Source organism: Urocitellus parryii, chromosome 12 (assembly GCF_045843805.1).
Source record: "Urocitellus parryii isolate mUroPar1 chromosome 12, mUroPar1.hap1, whole genome shotgun sequence".
Classification (NCBI taxonomy): domain Eukaryota; kingdom Metazoa; phylum Chordata; class Mammalia; order Rodentia; family Sciuridae; genus Urocitellus; species Urocitellus parryii.
In genome coordinates, this window is record NC_135542.1 from 37,861,501 (window position 1) to 37,881,336 (window position 19,836).

The 19,836-nt window shown below is 51.5% G+C and overlaps 1 protein-coding gene across 2 annotated transcripts; it reads right to left on the bottom strand.

The window, feature by feature from the left end:
* Window positions 1–80: 80 nt before the first annotated feature.
* On the bottom strand, window positions 81–19,258 carry Cys1 (cystin 1). Of its 2 annotated transcripts, none has more exons than XM_026396901.2 (3): window positions 18,959–19,258; window positions 5,239–5,291; window positions 81–1,539 (listed from the first exon to the last, which is right to left on the bottom strand). In XM_026396901.2, the coding sequence occupies exons 1-3, from the start codon at window positions 19,256–19,258 to the stop codon at window positions 1,434–1,436; spliced, it is 459 nt and encodes a 152-aa protein (XP_026252686.2). In that variant the 3' UTR covers window positions 81–1,433. The 2 variants fall into 2 exon arrangements, with proteins under 2 accessions (XP_026252686.2, XP_026252601.2); XM_026396816.2 differs by having other exon boundaries at window positions 18,941–19,258.
* Window positions 19,259–19,836: the final 578 nt, after the last annotated feature.

The following is a 19,836-nucleotide window of genomic DNA, read 5'->3' on the forward strand; positions in this document are numbered from 1 at the left end:
ATTCTAACAAAATGATGATGTAAAGTTGTAAACATTTACATCAAGTTCAAAACCAGATATACCTGGCAGTAAGAAATAAAAGTTTAATTTCTTTTAAAATAAGCATTCACATTATTAAAATAGTAATGACTTTCATCTTTATATCAAGAGGAATGTTTTGGGCCTAGGAGAGGAACAGCTCCCAGCTTTGGGGAGGTTCTAAGGCAACCCCCCAGAGGCTGGTGACCGGCTCTGCTGTTCTGTGCTCTGACTTCGCAGTGCAAGTCTCCCAGCTGCAAGCAGCTGATCAAAGGCACTCTTGTCAACTGTGAAAGTTCACAGAAAGGCTTGTCAGTGAGACTCACTGGCCCACGAGCTCAGGGATGGTGCCAAATGGCTGTCCCTTCCTCAGTTTCTGAGAGGCTCTGGCCCCAGTGCTGGCAGCACTTCTCAGGACATGGAGGCTGCCCAGGGAGGCCTCGGTGTTGGTGGGTAAATGTGAGATGAGCCGAGATCGCTTATGGCTTCAGCAAAAGCTGCTGTTATTCCATCTAGCCCCTTGACACTGCCACCATTTCTTACTGCAGGAGGTTCTGGGCAGGCAGGTTTCTCATTTGTCAACTGGGAACATTGGCAGGCTCTTCTGGCCTCGTGGCTGGGATTGTCTACCTTCTGCACAGGGAGGAAGGGTGTCAGGCCCTGTGGGGGTTGGCCAGGCTACCTGCCAGAGTGGAGCTAGACAGCAGGTACCCTGAGACCCTGTCCAGGTGGCTGGACACCCACTCCCAACACAGAAGGCAGTTTTGTGCACCAGCAGGGTGAGGCCTCGGTGGCAGTGGGAACTGTGTGATCTCAGACTGTCAAAGAGCCTCCAGAACTATCTCTTGGAGAGGGAAGCTGGGGCCCAGAGAAGGAGAGTGAGGAGCTCTGCCATCCCAGCCTAGTGAAAGAGCTGGGGTGGAGACGCCTCCAGCACCACGGAGGCTGAGAAAGGCCTGAAGTCCAGGCCCTAACCCCAGACTCAAGTGCAGCTGGGGTGCTGCACTTTGGCTCTTCTGGGAGCCAGTTAGAGGTGCAGAATCTCAGGCCCCACTAGGCCTACAGAATCAGATCTGTACTTCAGCCACATTCCATGGGGTTCATTGCTCATGAAAATCCAGATGCACTGAGTGGACGGGCCTCCTCTGGAGACTAGCCGGAGGACTGAGGGCACACCTTGGTGATGTTCCAAGAGGAATCCTCAAGCTCCAAGAGAACCCTACAGACAGGTCTCCACCTGTGGCTGGGTACCTGCACAGCTGATGCCCTGGCCGACAAGTGAAGTTGAAAAGGTCAGTTTGGAAAAGTCCAGGAAGAGCTAGGTTTTGCAGAAGTTCAGCTGAGCCCTGGTGGGGAGTGATTCTCACACAGCCCAGGGTCTATGGAGCCATGGTCACACCCCTGCACGGCTGGCCTCAGCGGCAATACTCCCGCTCTATGCTGGCCATCAGCTCCTCCTCCGCGTAGTCATAGGAAATGGTTGATTGCCTCTCGGGCCTCTTGTGGCTGCTGCTTGGGGCTCTGCAAGCAGAAGACCAGACACAGACAAGATGTTACCTTCAAAGTGTGTCTCTATCAGTGACCACATTGGCCCCAAGGGTGTACCCTGAAACCCAAGCTGAAAACCCCTGCCCAGGGACCTCTGGATCCTTCTTCCCCGACGCCCTGATGTGGTCAGCCTTGCCTGCTTCTCTGTCTTCATCATCCCCTCGACACCCACTGAGACCTCAGGCTGAGCAGGAAGCCAGTGCCTGCAGAGTTGGAGAGAGAGTGGGGGGCAGCAGGAGCCCATCTCAGCGTGGCCACCTTGGGCCCGTCGTTCGCACCCTGAGCACCCTCTTTTTTTTTTCTTCTTGAAAACAGAGCTTGTTCATAAATTTATTCTGAGGCTTAAAAATCATAGTGTGTGGACAGAGTGACGGGGTCTCACCCATGGTCACCCTCCATCAGGGAGTCTAGAAGCTCCATGTCCATTTGCCAACTCACTTCCTGTGCCTGTACCCTTGGCATGTCAAGGGGACTGCTACCAGGTCAGGGTGGCTGTCCAGGGTCCTGCCACTGGTTGAGCAATCAGGCAGAGTGACTGAGATGGGACCTGAACAGGGCTCCCCTTCCTGCAGCCTGAGCTCACAGAAGGGCCCTCTGGCCTGGACCCTGCCCTCCACCCAGCCCTGGCTCCCAGGCTTCCCAGACTTTGGACATCTGAGTGGCACTAGCTGTGTCTTCAGTGCTTCCCACAGCTGTGTCGCCTTGTGCAGATGGCCTTGTGCCCACCCATGGTGCCCTGGTAGGACCCGTGGCTGGGCTGGGAGCTGCTACCAGGAGCTGCTGCCTTTGAGGGGGTGGGGCCCAGGTCTGCAGCTGCCCACAGGGTCAGGGTGAGAGGCCAGAGGTGCTAGTTGTGGGATGGTGACCACTCCCGCCTCCCGTCACTCCAGCTGGAGAAGGCTCTGCCACTTGCCAGTCAGGCAGCTGGGGCACTTCCCTGTTCCTGGCCTCAGATTCCCCACTTGTGAGCTCTGTCAGGTCCACCTGATGCTTTTGGCCAACACTTATTTGGGGAGCAGCCTCCAGGGCCCCATCTGGTTCTCTCAGAACTCAGGACAAGAACCAGACCTGGGGCAGTCACTTGATTACCACCCAGTGCGGTCCCCAGACTTCACAGGCAGGGTGAGCTCTGACAGCGGGCTCAACCTACATATGGACCCCTCTCACGCCTGACACGGCACACGCTAAGTGCACAGCTGGCTATGGCACTGCATTTATTAAGCACCTACCATGTGCAAACACTCTGCAAACAGCACGCGCTGCTGTTGTTAAAATGTGGATCTCAGTAAATGTTCCTTCTGCCTTGGAGACACAGTGGGAAGGCAGACTTAGACTAGTGGTTCCTCTTCCCTTCACGACTGACCCTTGGGGTGGACAAGATGGCACCTATTGTGTCTGGCACAGAGGTGGGCGGGCGCTTGGGATGGACTGAACAGGAGTAGCTGCCTGCAGGGTTCCCTGCCTCACAAGGTCCCAGCAAAGCCTGGTACAGAGGACAGATGCGGTCATTGCACTTCCTGTCCCACCCCCTCCTGAGGTCCTCTCTACTGAGGAATATGCCTGAGATGCCCAAACACCCTCCAGGGCAAGCTGGGGACTGTCCTTCAGGAATCCTGGGGCACCACTCTGGGCCTGGGGCGTCCCAGCAGGACTTCAAGCCCTTGTGGGCTCATGCAGCCCAGCCCTCTACACTCAGAGGTGTGAAGGGTGAAGCCTGAGGAGAGGCGCCCAAAGTCACAGGGACCTGGTTGCAGACTCCCCTCACTCTGTCCTTTCCCACTGGGCACCCCAACACTCTTATAAGTGGGACCCCAGGAAGGAAGGGGTAGGAGAGGCAGGAAGTGACACAGAAAGCTGACAGAATGGCCCCCGCCTGGGATCGGCAACAGAGTTGGGCTGTGCCAGGTCTTTGAGGAGCCAGGGCTCCCTGTGTGCCCAGCCACACCCACCATGCCACGGGCTACTGGCCTGGGAGCTCGGCCGGAGCTCGGCCAGCGGAGGGGGGCAGTGTTGTCCACTCTTCCCCCCAACCCCTGCCACTATGGGAGTGGGGCGCGCTGCTAAGAGGAAGAGCCGGTCCTGAGTCGATTCTTGGGACGTCATCCCACCCTCCAGGGAGTCAAGAAGGAGCTTCATTAAAATTATTATCAATCCGTTTTTCTTCAGCAGGGATTCCTAAAGTCATACACTGTTTTTAAATAAGATATTTTAGTTGTTGATGGACACAGTGCATTTATTTTTTAAAAATATTTGTTTTTTAATTGTAATTGGTTGGACACAATACCTTTATTTTATTTTTTTATTTTTATGTGGTGCTGAGGATTGAACCCAGAGCCTCACTCGGCCAGGAGAGCGCTCAACCACTGAGCCACCGTCTCAGCCCAAAGTCACACACTTTTTAAAAAAGAAAAAGACCTTTCCAGGGAGAAAGGAGTCTTCCCCAAAGGAGAGAGCACCCCCCCCCAGAACAAACCTATCATAAATGGATGCTACATGAAGTGAGGCGAGGCCAGGGACATTTGTACTGGTCTCTTGGGTCTAGAATTTTCTAAAATTTACTAGGCTTCTGACCATGGTGCATCGTGCCTTGGGGCACTCATCAGGGATACTGGGAAGAGTCACTCTCCCTCCCCAGCCCTGTGTCCACTGGCCTAGGGCCTGCCTTGCAGGCAGGCACCTGCAGAAAGAGCGCACTGCACCAGCAGGTACAGGCAGAGCCTGGAGACTCCTAGCCAGGGCTCCCGTCACACCCTCCTCCCTGACTCCCCGCCAGGCCAGCCCTGCAGGAACAGCTCAGGGGAGCAGCAGCTTCTCCGGCACACTGCCCCAGCTCTGTTGCTTCCGTGGGTCCCCCTCCCTTGGGAAAGAGTGCCCACATCACAGAGGATGGCCAGGACTCCGGTGGAGGCCCACACACCCAGACTCACCTTCAACATTCCTTTCAACCCACATCTCCAAAGCCCCACCTCACCTGCGCCATGAGGGTCAGGGACAGATCTGTATCTCCCTGCCTGCCTGAGGCCTACAAGGCAGAGGGGACCAGGTGGGGTCACAGGTAATAGAGATGGGGCCTGGCTGGGGCTTGCTGAAGGAGGAGAGGCCCTCATGTGAAGAGGAGGGGTGGGATTTGAGAAGGAGGTATCTGAACTGGACTTTGAAAGCTTTTTTACTTTGATAATTTGTTTTGGAAAATTTTAAGTATCCAGATTCAACAATTGGGTAAAATGAGAGCAAAGTTGCTCTGTTTACTTTATCACATTAACTATCTACTTCATCTGATTTTTCTAACACATCCCCAAATCAGCTGCACTGGGCTGGGGTCACGGCTCAGTGGTAGAGCGCTTGCCTGGCACGTGTGAGGCACTGGGTTCGATTCTGAGCACCACATATAAATAAATAAATAAAATTGAGGTTCATCAACATCTAAAAAATATATATTTAAAAAAATGAGCTACACTGAGGGCCACAGCTCTCCACCCCGCTGCTGGAGGGGTGGTGGGGGATCACCCGAGGGTAGACAGACAGGCCTGGTCTCTGGGGAACTTTAAAGAAGAAAAGACTGGGGACCAAGAAGAAAGCAGGGCACAGGAGGGATCTGGGGTGGCAGGAGCCAACAGAATTAGAAGCTTCTGGAGCAGACATGCCGCTACCCACCCCCCAGTCCACACTTACTCAGAGGTAGGGCTGTCCTCTGGGTGGTCTTCAGCCTGGGGTTCTGGGGACACCTTGAGAAAGACAAAGAAATGGGTGTCAGAGGGTTGACAACAGTGCAATGGTCACCACATTCCACCCAGAACACTTAAACATCAGAGCTGGAGAGACTCCAGGCGGCAGAGACCCATCTGCCCATTTCCCAGGTGAGAAGGCCCAGGCTTCAAAAGGGGAGTGACAAAGAGCAAATGGCAGAGCCGTGGCAGACTCCCTGCCTAGCATGAGAGCACCCCTTGTACCGCCAGAAGTTGATGGCCACTGTCACTAGCAGGAGAGCACCTGTCTTCACCTCCAGGGGTCACATTAGTTCCTAGTTTTGAGAATTGTTTAGTTTCACCTGCAGCAAAGTAAGTATGCTATTTCATCAATTAAAATATGAATGTACTTTTAAAAGAACTTGAACAATAAATTTAAAATTTATAAATTACCCTAATTCTAAGGAATTTTGTGATAGTATTTTGTTGTTGTTGTTATAGCATCTTCAACTTAAGACACTGGCAAAGAAAAAAAAAATCCTTAAAGGCAGGAAGGGAGAAGGTCACCGATAAGAAACCAAGAACCGGGCTGGGGATGTGGCTCAAGCGGTAGCGTGCTCGCCTGGCATGCGTGCAGCCCAGGTTTGATCCTCAGCACCACATACCAACAAAGATGTTGTGTCCGCCGAGAACTAAAAAATAAATATTAAAAAATTCTCTCTCTCTCTCTCTTAAAAAACAAAACAAAACAAAACAAAACCAAGAACCAATCAATCAATCAGAAACCAAGACTCAGATGGCAGCAACATGGGGCCACAATAGAATAGCTTCAAAAAATGTAAAAGAAAGTTATTTTGAACTCAAAATTGTAATTCTGAATCCTCATCTAGTGTTAGAGCAAACTAAACACAATTTTCAGACGTACACTCAGAGTTTATCTTTGACTACCCTTTCTGGGCAACAAATATTTATATAAGATTTTTAAAAAGGACTCATAGAAGACCAGAGCTCCATGAGCCTGATGGACTTAACCCAGGAACACAGGGACAGGGGACAGGGGAACATCAGGGTCTGTGCTGGAGCCCTGGAGAGCACCCTGTGCATGTCAGAAGTTTGCACAACCCCAACTGAGTGGCCGGAACAGCTGACTGTGATGGTTAAAGGGCCCTTGTGAAAGAGGAGGCACTTCGTCTGCATGTCGCAGAGAGTAGACCCACAGAGACAGCAATGGGCTCAACACAGAGAACTATCAGACAGAGACTGGGAGTCGCAGTGGTTGGTTCTCCTATCAGAATTCAACACCGAGGCAAGCACACACCTGAAGTCAAGCCTTCTTGTTATAGGATCACCACCCGTGCTCAGCGGTGAAGAAGGGCCTGTGGGGCTCACAAGGACAGTCGCCCTGGGTCTTTCACTTTCCTCTCCCCTTCCTTCCAGGCCTGGCCGGCTCGATTCAGTCCTCGGAGCTGCCACCTTTCTCCCTGTTGGCCTGGCCAGGGGCCCTCTCAGGACTCTGCTCATCATGCTGGTTTGCAAATTGCGAGGGGACCCTGGAAGGCAAGGAGGGTCGGAAGGACCCCCAGCCCTAAGCCAGGGGCTGTCAGAGAAGACGCTGAGCTGTCTCCTGCCACCTTTCTGAAAACAGCGATCCCACACAGCAGCGCTGAGCACCAGTCATAGGAACCCGCTTGCTCTGCAGACTTTGGGGAGCTTCTCAGGGGTTTGTTTTTCTTTGAACAGTTGAACAAGATAAGCTCTTCTCCCCGGTATCCTGGCGCCTACTCCCATGCGGCCAAGAGAGGCCAATTCAGGGCTTCTGCCCTGCAGGAAGCTGCTTATGTTCTCAAATTCTCTCCCATTCTCAGACACTGGGAACCACACAGATCAATCATTCATCAGGTATTCCGTCAGCCTTCCTAGTCTACCCAGGGCTACATCAGCACTTTGGGGACTTGGGCTCTGTACCCTCAAGGGAGGGGCAATCTCACTAGATAAGTATGTCCTAAACATCCAGCACAGCCAGATATCTGAGACCAAAGACATCCTGTGCACCAGGAGAGGATGGTGCAGGATGGTTGTCAAAAGACTTGATTTGAAAAAGAAACAGACTCAGTTCTCCTCCTTTTCCTCCTCATTATTGAGCTCAGGGGCACTCTCTCACTGAGCTACATCCCAGCCCTTTTTATTTATTTATTTGCTTGTTTAATTTATAATGCTGATTGCTGTCTCTGTTTTTTTTTAAACACCTTTATTTCATTTATTTGTTTTTATGTGGTGCTGGGGATCTAACCCAATGCCTCATGCATGCTAGGCAAGAGCTCTGCCATTTAGCCACAGCCACTGCCCTTTTTTTACTTTTTGAGACACCGTCTAGCTAAATTGCTGGCAATTTTCTTAACTTTTCCAAGCATTGACTTTCTCATCTATAAAACAGATTTATTGTGAAATATCATGAAGTGATTGCAACAGTGCCTGGTAGTTAAGAATTTCTCAATAAATACTAGCTGTGACTATTTCTATTACTATCATCAGACCAATGCTATGTCCTCTGCTGTTCTCTATTATTAACCCGTTAACATTAGTTAATCTTCTCCAGCAAAAACCGACATTCTCCCAAGTTTATAGACTTAGAAGTACACAATAAATACTAAGCATTCCCTGAACTATGTTGAATGACTAGTTGTTAACTAGTTAAGATCTTCGGTTTAAAATCTATATTAGCACTTGGCAGAGTGAAAATAGTATAACAGAGAGTAGGATTCAAACCCCAGCTTTGCCATTTAATAAGGATGTGCCTTTGGATGAATTGTGAGGCTCCCTGGTCTCCCTCTGCATAGTGGGGAGGTGCCTCGGGAGTGCTTCGAGATGGCAGATAATGGGTGCAGAGAACACCTTTACTATAATAGCATCATTCAGTGATCAGGGAGCGTGGCACTGTCCTAACTCACCATTACCTAACCTAGACTAGCCTCAGAGGCAGCCTTGCTGACACCCTGTGTACTGAGTACACCCTGTGTACTTGGTCTTCAAGGCTGGGGAGAGGCTCCAGGGTGACACATCCTTCCCTGGGAAGCCAGTGCTGCTGTGGCTCTTGGGAAGTGGCAATGGCAGTCCAGGATAGCAAGCCACGCATCGGTGTGTCCTGCTGAGGTAGGCCTGGCGGGGCTGGCTGGAAACATTTGCACTTGCCCACCTGGTGGAAGTGGATAGCACAGCACTGGCCCAGGGGCCATGGATGACCATGGTTGCTGGTGGCTGGTGAGCATCCCCATGGGGGACAGCCCACATTCACCACAGTCATTCACACACTTGTGCCTGTCGGGGAGAGCACAGAGGGGAGGGAGGATCGATCCTGAGCCAGCAGGGAATTCCTAAAGGAAGAGGAACAGGGAGTGTGAGCCAGTAGTGAAGGCCAGAGACAAGTCCCAGCAAATCACTCACATGCACCTGCCCCCACGTACAGCCCCCATGCACACCCCTCCGAAAGCAGCCCAGTCCAGCCCTTCTGGAGGCAACTCAGACTAGACTATTGAAAAGTTCTTTAATGTTCTTTCTAAACTTTATTATGATGAATATACATAATCTAAAATTTACTATCTCAACCACTTTTAAATGCACAGTTCAGTGTCCTTAAGGACATTCATGTTGTTGGGCAACCACTGCCACCACAAATCCACGGAACTTTTCTTTTCATAACTGAAACTCTACCCATTAAACCCTACCCCGTCCCCATCCCAGCCCTGGGGAACCACCAGCTAGCTACCTTGTCTCCAGTGAATCTGACCACTCCCACTTCCTCCCGACGTGGGGAGTGTATGGTTTGTCCTTCGGTGAAGGGTTTATTTCATGGAGCACAATATCCTCAAGGTTTGTGTCACATGTTAAAGTGTAAGATGGCATTTCCTTTGTTTATTTATTTATTTTTATACTGGGGATTGAACCCAGGGACACTTAACCACTAGCCACATCCCAGCCCTTTTTAATACTTTATTTAGAGACAGAGTCTCACTGAGTTGCTTAGGGCTTCACTAAGTTGCCGAGGTTAGCTTTAAACTCAAGAGCCTCCCACCTCAGCCTCCTAAGCCTCTGGGGTTACAGGTGGCCCATGGCACCTAGCTTGGAATATCCTTCTTAAAGCTGAATCAGATTTCATCGTATGCATAACTTGCACTTTGCTCGTCCATCCTTCCATTGACGGACATTTGGGTTGCTCCCACCCATGTTGTACCTATCGTGGCAATGCCACTACCAATGTGTGTGTACGAGGGCTCTGTGAGTACTTAGGGTATGAATGAGGTTCCTTTCTTGGCAAGCAGCCATCTCCCAGCCCTGTGAAGCCCCTTCCTTACATTAATACCCAGCCACTGGGCTTGGCTCTATTCTCAGAGGCAACATAGAAACAATGAAGCCATTTTAGCCAATCATGCTGGGGCCATTGTTTATGAAGTCCTCCAACTTGGAACTTGTTCCCCCTGGTCAGTGTCAGCTGGAGCCAGCTTTTGCTGTCACCTGGGTGGCTGCTTTTCCTCTCATCAGGATTTTGTAAGGATTTTGACACATAGTTTCTGCAGTCAGGCAATTGACTGAGTGAAAGAGCCCAGGATTTGGAGTTGCGTAGGCATCACCATCTGGCCCTGGCTGGTCTCTCCTTTTCTCAGCGCCATAAGATGTTCTGGACACTGCTAATGGGAAGTCTTCCAGCTCTCCAGGCAGCCACAGCAGTGGAATCCATCATATATGAGAACTGCAGCCCTGGAGCTGGCTGCACATGAAAGTCACACTCTCTCTTTTCCGGTTTTTCTGATGACAGCCTGGTTGCATCCGTACCATTTTCACCAGTTTCTCTCTGTCTGCCATTTGGTATGTGGCCCTTTCAACCAGTTTGTTTAAGCCTTGAACTTGACTTTCTCAGATGGGAAATGCATTTTCTCCCTCCCAGAACTCAGAGCTTGCTGAAACAAGGGGGAGGGGACGACACAGCCCCAGGCCCACAGCAGACACAGGCACCTGCCATCAGCCGGCAGGCTGGCTGCGGGTGCCCTCTGGGTCAGACACACACCTGGATGGGGCTGATGCTGGGCTGGGCTGGGCTGGGCTGTGGGAACTGGGCTGAGCTCAGAGTGTGCTTGGGAGCCTTCGCCTTGTGGGTAGGGAAATGCGTGTCACCCCTCCTAGGGAGGCTTTGGAGAAACCAAACCGCTGCTGAACAAGCAGCAGCACATGTGAGAAGGAACTGAATATAATGATCTCTGAAGATCTTCTTGAGTCTTACAAGTAGAGTTTTGTTTTGTGAAAATAAAGTTTTAGAAGTTGCCTTTTAAGAAATCCCCTGCATATTTTATTTACCAAAACATATTATAACCTGCTTCCTCTATTGAAAATTCTCATCTTAATTATTATTATTTGTAGTAATGGGAATTGAACCCAGGAGTGCTCTCTACCAATGAGCTACATCCCTAGTCCTTTTAATCTTATTTTGAAAGAGAGTCTAAGTGGCTAAGGCTGTCCTCAAATTTGCCACCCTCCTGCCTCAGTCTCGGAGTTGCTGGGACTACAGAGTGACACAGTGCCCAGCTAACTTGTAACAGCTTTGTAGGTATATATGATCACATTGTGTAATTGACAAGCACAAACTGCGATGATTGAAGAACACAGGCTGGTAGGTAAGTTTTGACGTGAGCTCCAATATACATCCACCAAACTGTCCACACAACCAAGGGGCTAAGCAACCTCATGGCCCCCCAAATTTTCCCTGCACTCCTCTTCAGTGCTTCCTTCCTTCCCTGTCCCCCACCCCAGGCGACCCCTGATCTGCTTGGCCACTGGAGACTGGTGTCCACTTTGCACACATCCAGGTAAGGGAACCTTGCCTCCTGCACCCGTGTGGCTGGCTTTCACCCCGCGTAGTGATGGTGAGGTCCAGCATGCGGCCAGCCTGTCAAGAGCAGTCCATTCCCTTCCATCCCATCGTATGGATGTGTTTCCACCTTCCTTAAAAACCATCTTTCTTTGAAGCCATGATTTGGGTTTCTATCTTTGTTTTTTCCACGTACAGTAGAGAGGAGGGTACCACGGACTTCCTGGTACCCCGTCGCCCAGCTGCCACCGTTCGCGCTCTTGCCCGCGGGGCTCCGGGCCGGCACCAGGGGGCACTGTTCTCCCGGCGCCGCGGTCGGTTCGCTCCTGGCGCGAAGCTGCGGGGGCTTCGCGGGGGCAGAGGCGGGCGCGCAGGTTGGCTGTGCGTGGAGCGCTGAGCAGGCTTGCTCCAAGAGGCTCCGGAGAAATGGCCCTGGAGGGAAATGGCTCGGGTCCACCGGTGAGGGCCTTGCCTTCGGGGAGGGGTTTCCAAAGCCACTAGAGAGGCCGAGAGCGTGGGGCTGGAAGAAAACAGCTTCGCCTCGCCGCCCTGGACGCCCTGGCGCCGTGTAAGCGCGACCACACGCTGCCGCACAAAATGTCCCCGCTCCCCCCACCCCCCTGCGACGTCTAGGAGGACCTCACTAGACTTCTAGAGGCTTGTCCGTGCTGGCAGGGGAAGGACTGCGGTCACCTGATGTCCAGACCCCAGGCATCCTCCCACTGGCCTAGCCAGTGTGGGCGTGGTGACAGATGCCACATCCTTGTTCCTGGTTTGAGCCCTAGTGCTGCCTGGGAACTTGAACCACCACCCTGTGGGGACTGAATGTTCTCTCAGGCCCCCTGGGCTGTCGTCCGCTCAAATGATTACCAGGTGGAGAACTAACCAGGTCCTGGGTACTCTACCTGGGAGGCAGAGTTCAATGGGAAATTGCTTTGGTGGCCTCAGGCTGGCCACCTTCCTTCCTGGGTAATGAGCTCATGGCATTTAGGAGTCATAGAACCTCTGTTCTGTCCAAACCACAGTTCTGACCTTTCTCATCAGAGTCAGGGGCATCTGATCCCCTACAGGGACCCAAAGCTCCTTTGCTGCAAATCCTGGCGGTACCTCCCCAGGCACGCTGACTCCAGCACTGTCCCTCCTCTCTGGCGACAGTCCTCAGTAGACTCCACCAAGGCGATGCAGCAGGGACGCGCTCCTGAGCCTGCAGAGAAGCTCCTCCAGTCCTACTGCAGCTGCATCCTGCACTTGGAGGTGGTCTGTGCCTGTCCCACCTCCAGGCAACATTTCTATTTTTTAAAAAACCCAGAAGGGTGCAGTCCCTCTTGGGGGAAAATATGCCTCATCAATATCCCAGCACTCAGCACTGAGGGAGGTTCACCGCCAGAAAGACTTAAGCGGCTCCTATACTGCACACCATGGCCAAGTTCACAGCCTCCCTGGGCCCCAGACCCTCTTGTGAGACAGAGTTGGGGAGGGAATACCAGCTCTGTTCAAAAAGATGACGTATATAAAGTGCTGTCTCTTGGAACATCCTTAAGAAATAGTGACCACTGGAGGATACTTCTCCACACCTCCCTCCCTCTCTCTCTCTCCCTCCTCCTTTTTTTTTTTTTTTTTTTTTTTTTGGTACTGGAGATTGAACCCAGGGTCACTCGACCACTGAGCCACATCCCTAGCCTATTTTTTAAATTTTATTTAGAGCCAGGGTCTCACGGAGTTGCTTAGTGCCTCACCATTGCTGAGGCTAGCTTTGAACTCTCGATCCTCCTGTCTCAGCCTCCAGAGGAGCTGGGGTTACAGGCGTGTGTCACCTCATGGTGCTCTTTTATTCTTCTGCCTTTGCCCCCGCACACACACACACACACACACACACACACACACACACACACAACCAGCTACCCAGTCTCATGAAAGTTCCCAAGTAAATGAATGACACCTAGAGACACAGTGTGCTAAATGAACAATTATGAATCTTCACAACTTTTAGTAGAAATGGTACGATCCCAAAGCATACACACGTGAATGAGTAAGCTGCTGAAACTGACATTTGAGGATAGGATGAGAGCAAGAGTTTCTTGATAAATAAAGTCTTGCTGGAGTAAAAGTGACAGAATTAAAAAATACTAGGGATTAATGGATTTTTTAAATGATACACTCTGAAACAACAGGAAGCCATTAGCATCCTTGTTGTAAGTAGAATCATTCAAAGTGTTAGATCTGCTTTTCCTCTTAAACATCTGGAGAAAAATGGAAAAGACATGAACATTTTGGGTGGAGAATATTCATCTAACAGACTGAAGCCTGGCAGACAGGTTTAAACTCAGACTCCCTGTATATTGGCTGTGTGACTTTGGAAGAGTTTCTAATCTCTCTGGGCCAAAATGGAGAAAGTGATATCTATTTCAAAAGGCTGTTACAGATAAAGGGAATGAGATGATGAATTTTTATACACCGAATACAGACTTTAACACAAAGTATGAGCCTAACACATTTCTTTTTCTCTCTCCTTTCAGTACACACAGTATTTGCAACAAAGCTAAATTATTTTGGGAGCATCTCTCCAGCGAGCAGGCACTAACACTTAAAGCTACACCCAGGGAAATGTTTTCTCTAGCTGATCCACATCAATACCAGAATTTATGGAACTAGACTGGACAACAGGGATGTTCTTGCTATTTGTTAAACTGTCTCATGTGTTATATTTTAATGAACACAGCAGAATAAAAACTAAACAATTAACTGTATACTTCAAAATAGCTAGTAGAAAGAATTTTAAATGTCCCCAACACAAACCTAGACGCACAGACTGTCACAGGTTTACCTGTGGCCAAGGACTGTTAATCCTGTATCTTCTCATGAGATCCTAAATTTCCTGGTCATGGAGATTTGTAGTGTGACCCCAATGGAGAGCTTTAGATGTGTGTGTGACATCAAATCTGTTCATAACTCCTCCTAGGCTTACAAACAGAGTGAATATCCTCGGACCTAGTATCTTATTATCAAGTGTATGGTTCACATATAAAGAAGAGTTTAATGGACAGAGACTTCTACCCAACATAATGGGTAACTTAATTCATGAGGCTGAAAATCTCCATATGTGGAGAGTTTATTTATTTTTTATTTTTTGCAGTGCTGGGGGCTTAAACCAGGGCCTTGTGCTTATGGTAGGCAAGCATTCTACCACTTAGTACACCCCAAGTCTCAGTTTTTAAAATTATTGATTTACTTCTGAAAATTCTTTGTTAAAATTCCCAGTTTTAGATACATTGTGACAATATTTCATTCATATCCAGCAACCACTATATCAGAAAGCCACCAGGAACTAGGATGTGAGCCAAAAGAAGAGGTCACCTGCCCAGCTCAGGCAACTGCCATGAAGGCGGTGACTGCAGCCACGACTGTCCAGGCCATGGAGGAACCTGGCCTTAAATCAGAAGCTTGTCCTTCTACGAAACCCATCGGGCCCTGACATTGCTTCTCCTTCCCAACTGCAGCAGCTCGGAGAGGCGGGGTCTGGCAAGGGAGAGCTGGAGGATACAGAGAAAGGTGGGTGGTGGGGTGGCTGACCGCGGCCAGGAGCGACAGCTACAGAAGCTGGAGGAAGGAAGGGCAGAAAGTCAACACCAGGCAGACGTCCCAGGTGCCACACCCCGAAATGGGTATGGGAATGCCTGGTTCTAGTCTCTGCTCTTCCATAACTGGAGGCTTTTGTCAACCTACATAACTGCTCTGGGCCTCTGTTTCCTCTTTCTCATTTGTAGAAATGGACAACAGTTATGGTGGATGGAGGAGGGATGGGGAGAGGATGGTTAGTGGGCACAGGGGTGCAGCTAGACAGGAGGAGTAACTTTTTTCGGGGGGGTGGGTCCTGGGGATTGAATTCAGGGCACTTGATCACTGAGCCACATTCTAGCCCTAGTTTTTATTTTATTGAGAGACAGGGTCTCACTAAGTTGTAGTACCTCGCTTTTGCTGAGGCTGGCTTTGAACTTGCCATCCTCCTGCCTCAGCCTCCAGAGCCTCTGGGATTATAGGCATGCACATCAGGAGGAATAACTTCCAATGTTCTACAGCACAGCAGAATAAAAACTAAACAATTAACCGTATACTTCAAAATAGCTAGTAGAAAGAATTTTAAATGTCCCCAACACAATTAAGAGATATTTATCTGATGTGGTAGATATGCTGATTACCTTGATCTATTATATACTCTACACATGTACTGAAATATCACACCATACCCTATAAATATGTACAATTACAATACACTAATTAAAAATAAAAATATATTTAAAATATGGAATGAAGGTGGAAAGAGTTAATACACCTCTGAGACCCAAGTGCTCATTAAAATACATGTGATATTCAGAATGATTGAGGGATACACATAATCAGTTTTTACAACATTCTAGTCAACAGTGGTTACAATTAGTAGAAGTGGGCTGGGGATGTGGCTTAAGCGGTAGCGCGCTCGCTTGGAATGCGTGCGGCCCGGGTTCGATCCTCAGCACCATATACAGACAAAGATGTTGTGTCCGCCAAAAACTGAAAAATAAATATCAAAAGTTCTCTCTCTCTCTCTCTCTCTCTCTCTCTCTCTCTCTCTCTCTCTCTCCCCCCTCTCTCTTTAAAAAAAAAAAAAGAAAAAACAAAGTACATGTATGAAGAGATGAATTGGTGTGAACATACATTATATACAAACAGAGATATGAAAAATTGTGCTCTGAATTGTAATGTATTCCACTGTCATGTATTTAAAAAATAAAATCAATTTAAAAATATACTTGTTCCCATTAACTAGGTTTAAAAAAAAAAAACCCAATTAGTAGAAGTGGGTGTTTGAGAGGTGAATTACCACTTAGTCCTGATGTTCTCTGATGGAGAACATCTCTGCCCTCCTAAATGTCAGACCTTAGGAACTTAAAGGCTTTCTTCCTGCAAAAACCAACAGTGCTATTTAGGCCCACAGTCCAGCAAGCCTTTTCTCTGTTCTCTGGGTCATTCTTTCAAATGCTCTGAAGAAAGACCAGCTTCTCTGAGGGGTTTCAAACCCCTTCTCATCAATCTCCCAATTCTCTCCCCGCTCAGTGGTGTTTTAGTAACCCAGAGTCTTGTCAACTGCGCGGCTGCTGAGACCACCAATCCAAGGGTGCCATCTACAGAACACAGAGGTGTGAACCCAGGCTGCCAGTGTGCAGCTGTACCTGGAGCCACTGCGTTTCGAGGACTCTCTGGACCTGAAAATAGTGAACTGGGCTCAAGGGTTCCCTTACAGCCCTGATAATGGAGGAGTCTAGGATTCATTCATTCATTCAAGAAACATTCATGGTCTATGGGATACCAATAAGGCACCCCTGGAATTATAACCCCACTGGGTGCCATCACCACCACCTGACTCTATCCCAAGCCTCTCACTGCTACTGCTTGGGTCCAGGACTTTGTCACCTGGAGACTGGAGTAGTTCCCCTTGCTGGTGGCACCCTGCCTTCCTCTCTCCAGTTCACCCCCCTCACACTACTGGTGTCATCTTCCTCAACACAAAATGTCACCCCCTTACCCTTCAAAGTGCTGGACATGGTGGCATGCACCTGTAGTCCCAGGAATTCAGGGGCTGAGGCAGGAAAATCACAAGTATGAGGACAGCCTCAGCAACTTAGCAAGACTGTCTCAAAAGAAAAAAAAAAAGGGGGGGCCGGGATGTAGCTCAGTGATAGAGTGTCCCTGGGTTCAGTCCCTAGCACTAAAAAAAAAAAAAAAAAAAAAAGACACCTATAAATTTCATGGTAAAGTTCAAAGCCCCTGACAGGATGCCCTTAGCATGACATGTCTGGGGCGTGGCGTACACGCAGGGACCTTTTTACCTTACACCCCTGTTGGGAGCCATTCTCACACGTGATCGGGTGCCTCCCGTTGAGGGTCTGAGGCACTTTGGCATAAGTCGAAGTTTTTCCCGGCCCTCTCCTGATGAGAGAGCCCATCCGTGTGGGGGTGTGCCTGACCACTGACCCCGGGGACCCAATCGCTGACCCTGACCTTGGAGTGCAGCCCCCCCTCAACCTTCATTGGATGGAATTCTCCCCTGAATCTCTGGTTCCCTAATAAAAGGCTACTCCCTGGCGGGCTCGCTCTCTCTCTCCTGCTAGCCCTGAGTAATCCTTGCTGCCCTGCTGGGCGGCTAGAGGAGCGAACCAGAGAGGGGAGCCGTCTCGGACCTAGCAATAGAATTAAGGTAATTGAGTCTTGTGTTTTTATTTCGATCTCGTCTAACTAACTTTATGCCTAGAACCTCATTAATGAAACCACTGCACAGGCCGCGTGGTAGAACCCCACACGACATGCTGGCCACCGCCACTTGTGCACAGGTCTCCTCCCAGAAATTTCTTTTTCTTTTGCTCACCAGGAAAATGTCCACAGACCCTCAGTCCAACTGGACCTTTGGGAATGCCTCGTTGTTCCCTGGTGTGGACTCATCATACAGATCACTGGCCACACTGCATTCCTTCTTTTTATCTGGAGATCTTTCTCCCCTGGGACTTCAGACCTCTTTAGGACAGGTGGGGAGTGCATCTGTCTTCATCTCTGGCACCCAGAGCAAGGCCCTACCTGGTGGGTGCCCAAGGAGTTCCTGGGAGTACCTGACAGAGTGAGCAGGCACTAGATACTCAGAGGGAAAATTCCTTCTTGCAGTTTTCCCCCTCATTTCACCTCTGAAGTTTCCCAAGCATTTGAAAATAAACAGTGAAAAAATCACTTCCTTGCTATGTCAGAATCTTCCCCAGATCTCAACTGTTGGTTTGTTTTTTAGTGTTATATAACTGAATACTGATGCAGTCTGAAAGGAATCTTGTTATATAATTCATCCTATTCTCTGAAGCTCACTTTTCCTTTTTAAAAGCCTTTAGCAGGGTGGCAGGGGATCTGAGCACCAAAGGCCTGTGTCACTGGATTGTCCCTCTCCCAACCTCCCTGAGGCCTTTTCAGGATTCACCTGCCTGAAGCCGCCCAGGGAGGCCTTCCTGGACCTGGGTGGCAGTTGTCCAGCCAGACCTGGGGGCTCCAGGGAGGAGGGGGCTGCCTTTGGCGTCCTTCTCCAGCCGGGAGCTGCTACGACCCGCTCATCAGCTCTGCTGGAGCGAAGACTGCCAAGCCAGAGCGCTGGTCGGTATTGTTTTTCTAGAACAGCAGGGCTGTTATTACAAGTGTTCTGGAAGGGAGAATAAGGAAGCTAAAAAGAGATTCCACAGCATCTTAAAAATAGCCAGTAATTGGGAATTGACTGACCAGCCAGGCAAAGATCCGGATGCGATGGACTCGGCAGGGCGGTTTTGAAGCACTGTTTGGCCGACTGTCCACCCACTTAGCACCTCCTCCCACAGATGGCCAGGGTGGATCCCTTGAGGAAAGGCCAGACTGCTGGCCAGTTCCCACCTGGGCTGCAAGGACCCTGCGCTTTGAAGGCGGGCACTCCAGCCCCAGAGTGAAAGCAAGTGCGCTCCAGGGAGAAAAGCCAGGGAGGGTCTGGGCCAAGGGATGTCTGTCTATCCATAAGACTGCTCCCAGCAAGACCTCCCCAAACTGAAGCCAGACCTGCACCCAGAGAGGCAGCAGAGTGTTAGGGAAAGACCAAGAGCCCCAGGGGGGCCTCGGTGGGGACGCGCGGGGAGCAGGCGGGCAGAGGCGTCGCGCCAGCGAGGGAGGCTGCCAGGGACGCGGCGACGGAGGCCCCGGTGCGGGGAGGCACACTGGGAGGGCGGGGCAGGCGCCGAGGCCTGCGGGCAGGGGATGGCGGGCCAGGCCGGTGCACCGTGCGGCCGGCTCCCACACTCACCGCGCTGCGGGCGCCCGCGGCGGGTCGGGGCCTGGCGGCGCCGCGCGGGACGGGCTCCTGGGGACCCCAGGCCGCCGACTCGGCCAGCAGCTGGTCCAGCAGGCGCAGGGTCTCCTCCCGGCCGTCGGGGGTGGCCGCGGGGCCGGGGTCGAGGCCGGCCGCCTCCTGCGCCGCGGTCGCGCCTGCCCCCAGGGCCTCGGCCGCTGTCGCCGTCGCCGCCCCGCCCTCCGGGGCTGCCTGGCCTGGCCGAGCCGGGTGACTGTCGGGGCTGCGCTGCCGCCTCAGGGTCCGGCCGCTCCTGCTGCTGCCGCTGCCCATGGCGCGCCAGCCGCCGGCCCGGAGCGCGAGCAGGCCCCGCGCGGGGGCGCGGCCTGGAGGGGGAGCGCGGCGGGGGCGCGGGGGAGGGACGCGGGCCGGGGAGTGCCCGCGACCAGCGGGGAGAGGCTGGGGACTGCGAGGCCAGCGCGGCCAGGGCACTTGAGAGGGGCGCGTCCCGAGGGCTGGAGGAGAACCGGGCCAGACGGGGAAGCCGCGCGGCCGCGGGGCGAGGACACGGGGGCGGGGAGCGGACACGGGGGCGAGGACACCAGGGTAGGGCGCAAGCTTGGGTGGGGGACGAGGACACGGGGGGGGTGCGAGAACACTGGAGGGGGCGAGGACACAGGGGGATGGGGACATTGGAGGGGGGTGAGGACATAGGGTGGGGGGCGGGCATGGGTGAGGGGGCAAGGACTGGGGGGCGGGCATTGGGGGGGCGAGAACACTGGAGGGGGTCGAGAATGGGGGGTTGGTAAAATCGGAGCGGGGCGGGGACACCGGGGGAGGGTGGGCAAGGGTAGGGGATGAGGTCACGGTGTGGGGCACGGGCATGGGCTGGCGAGAATACTGGAGGGGGT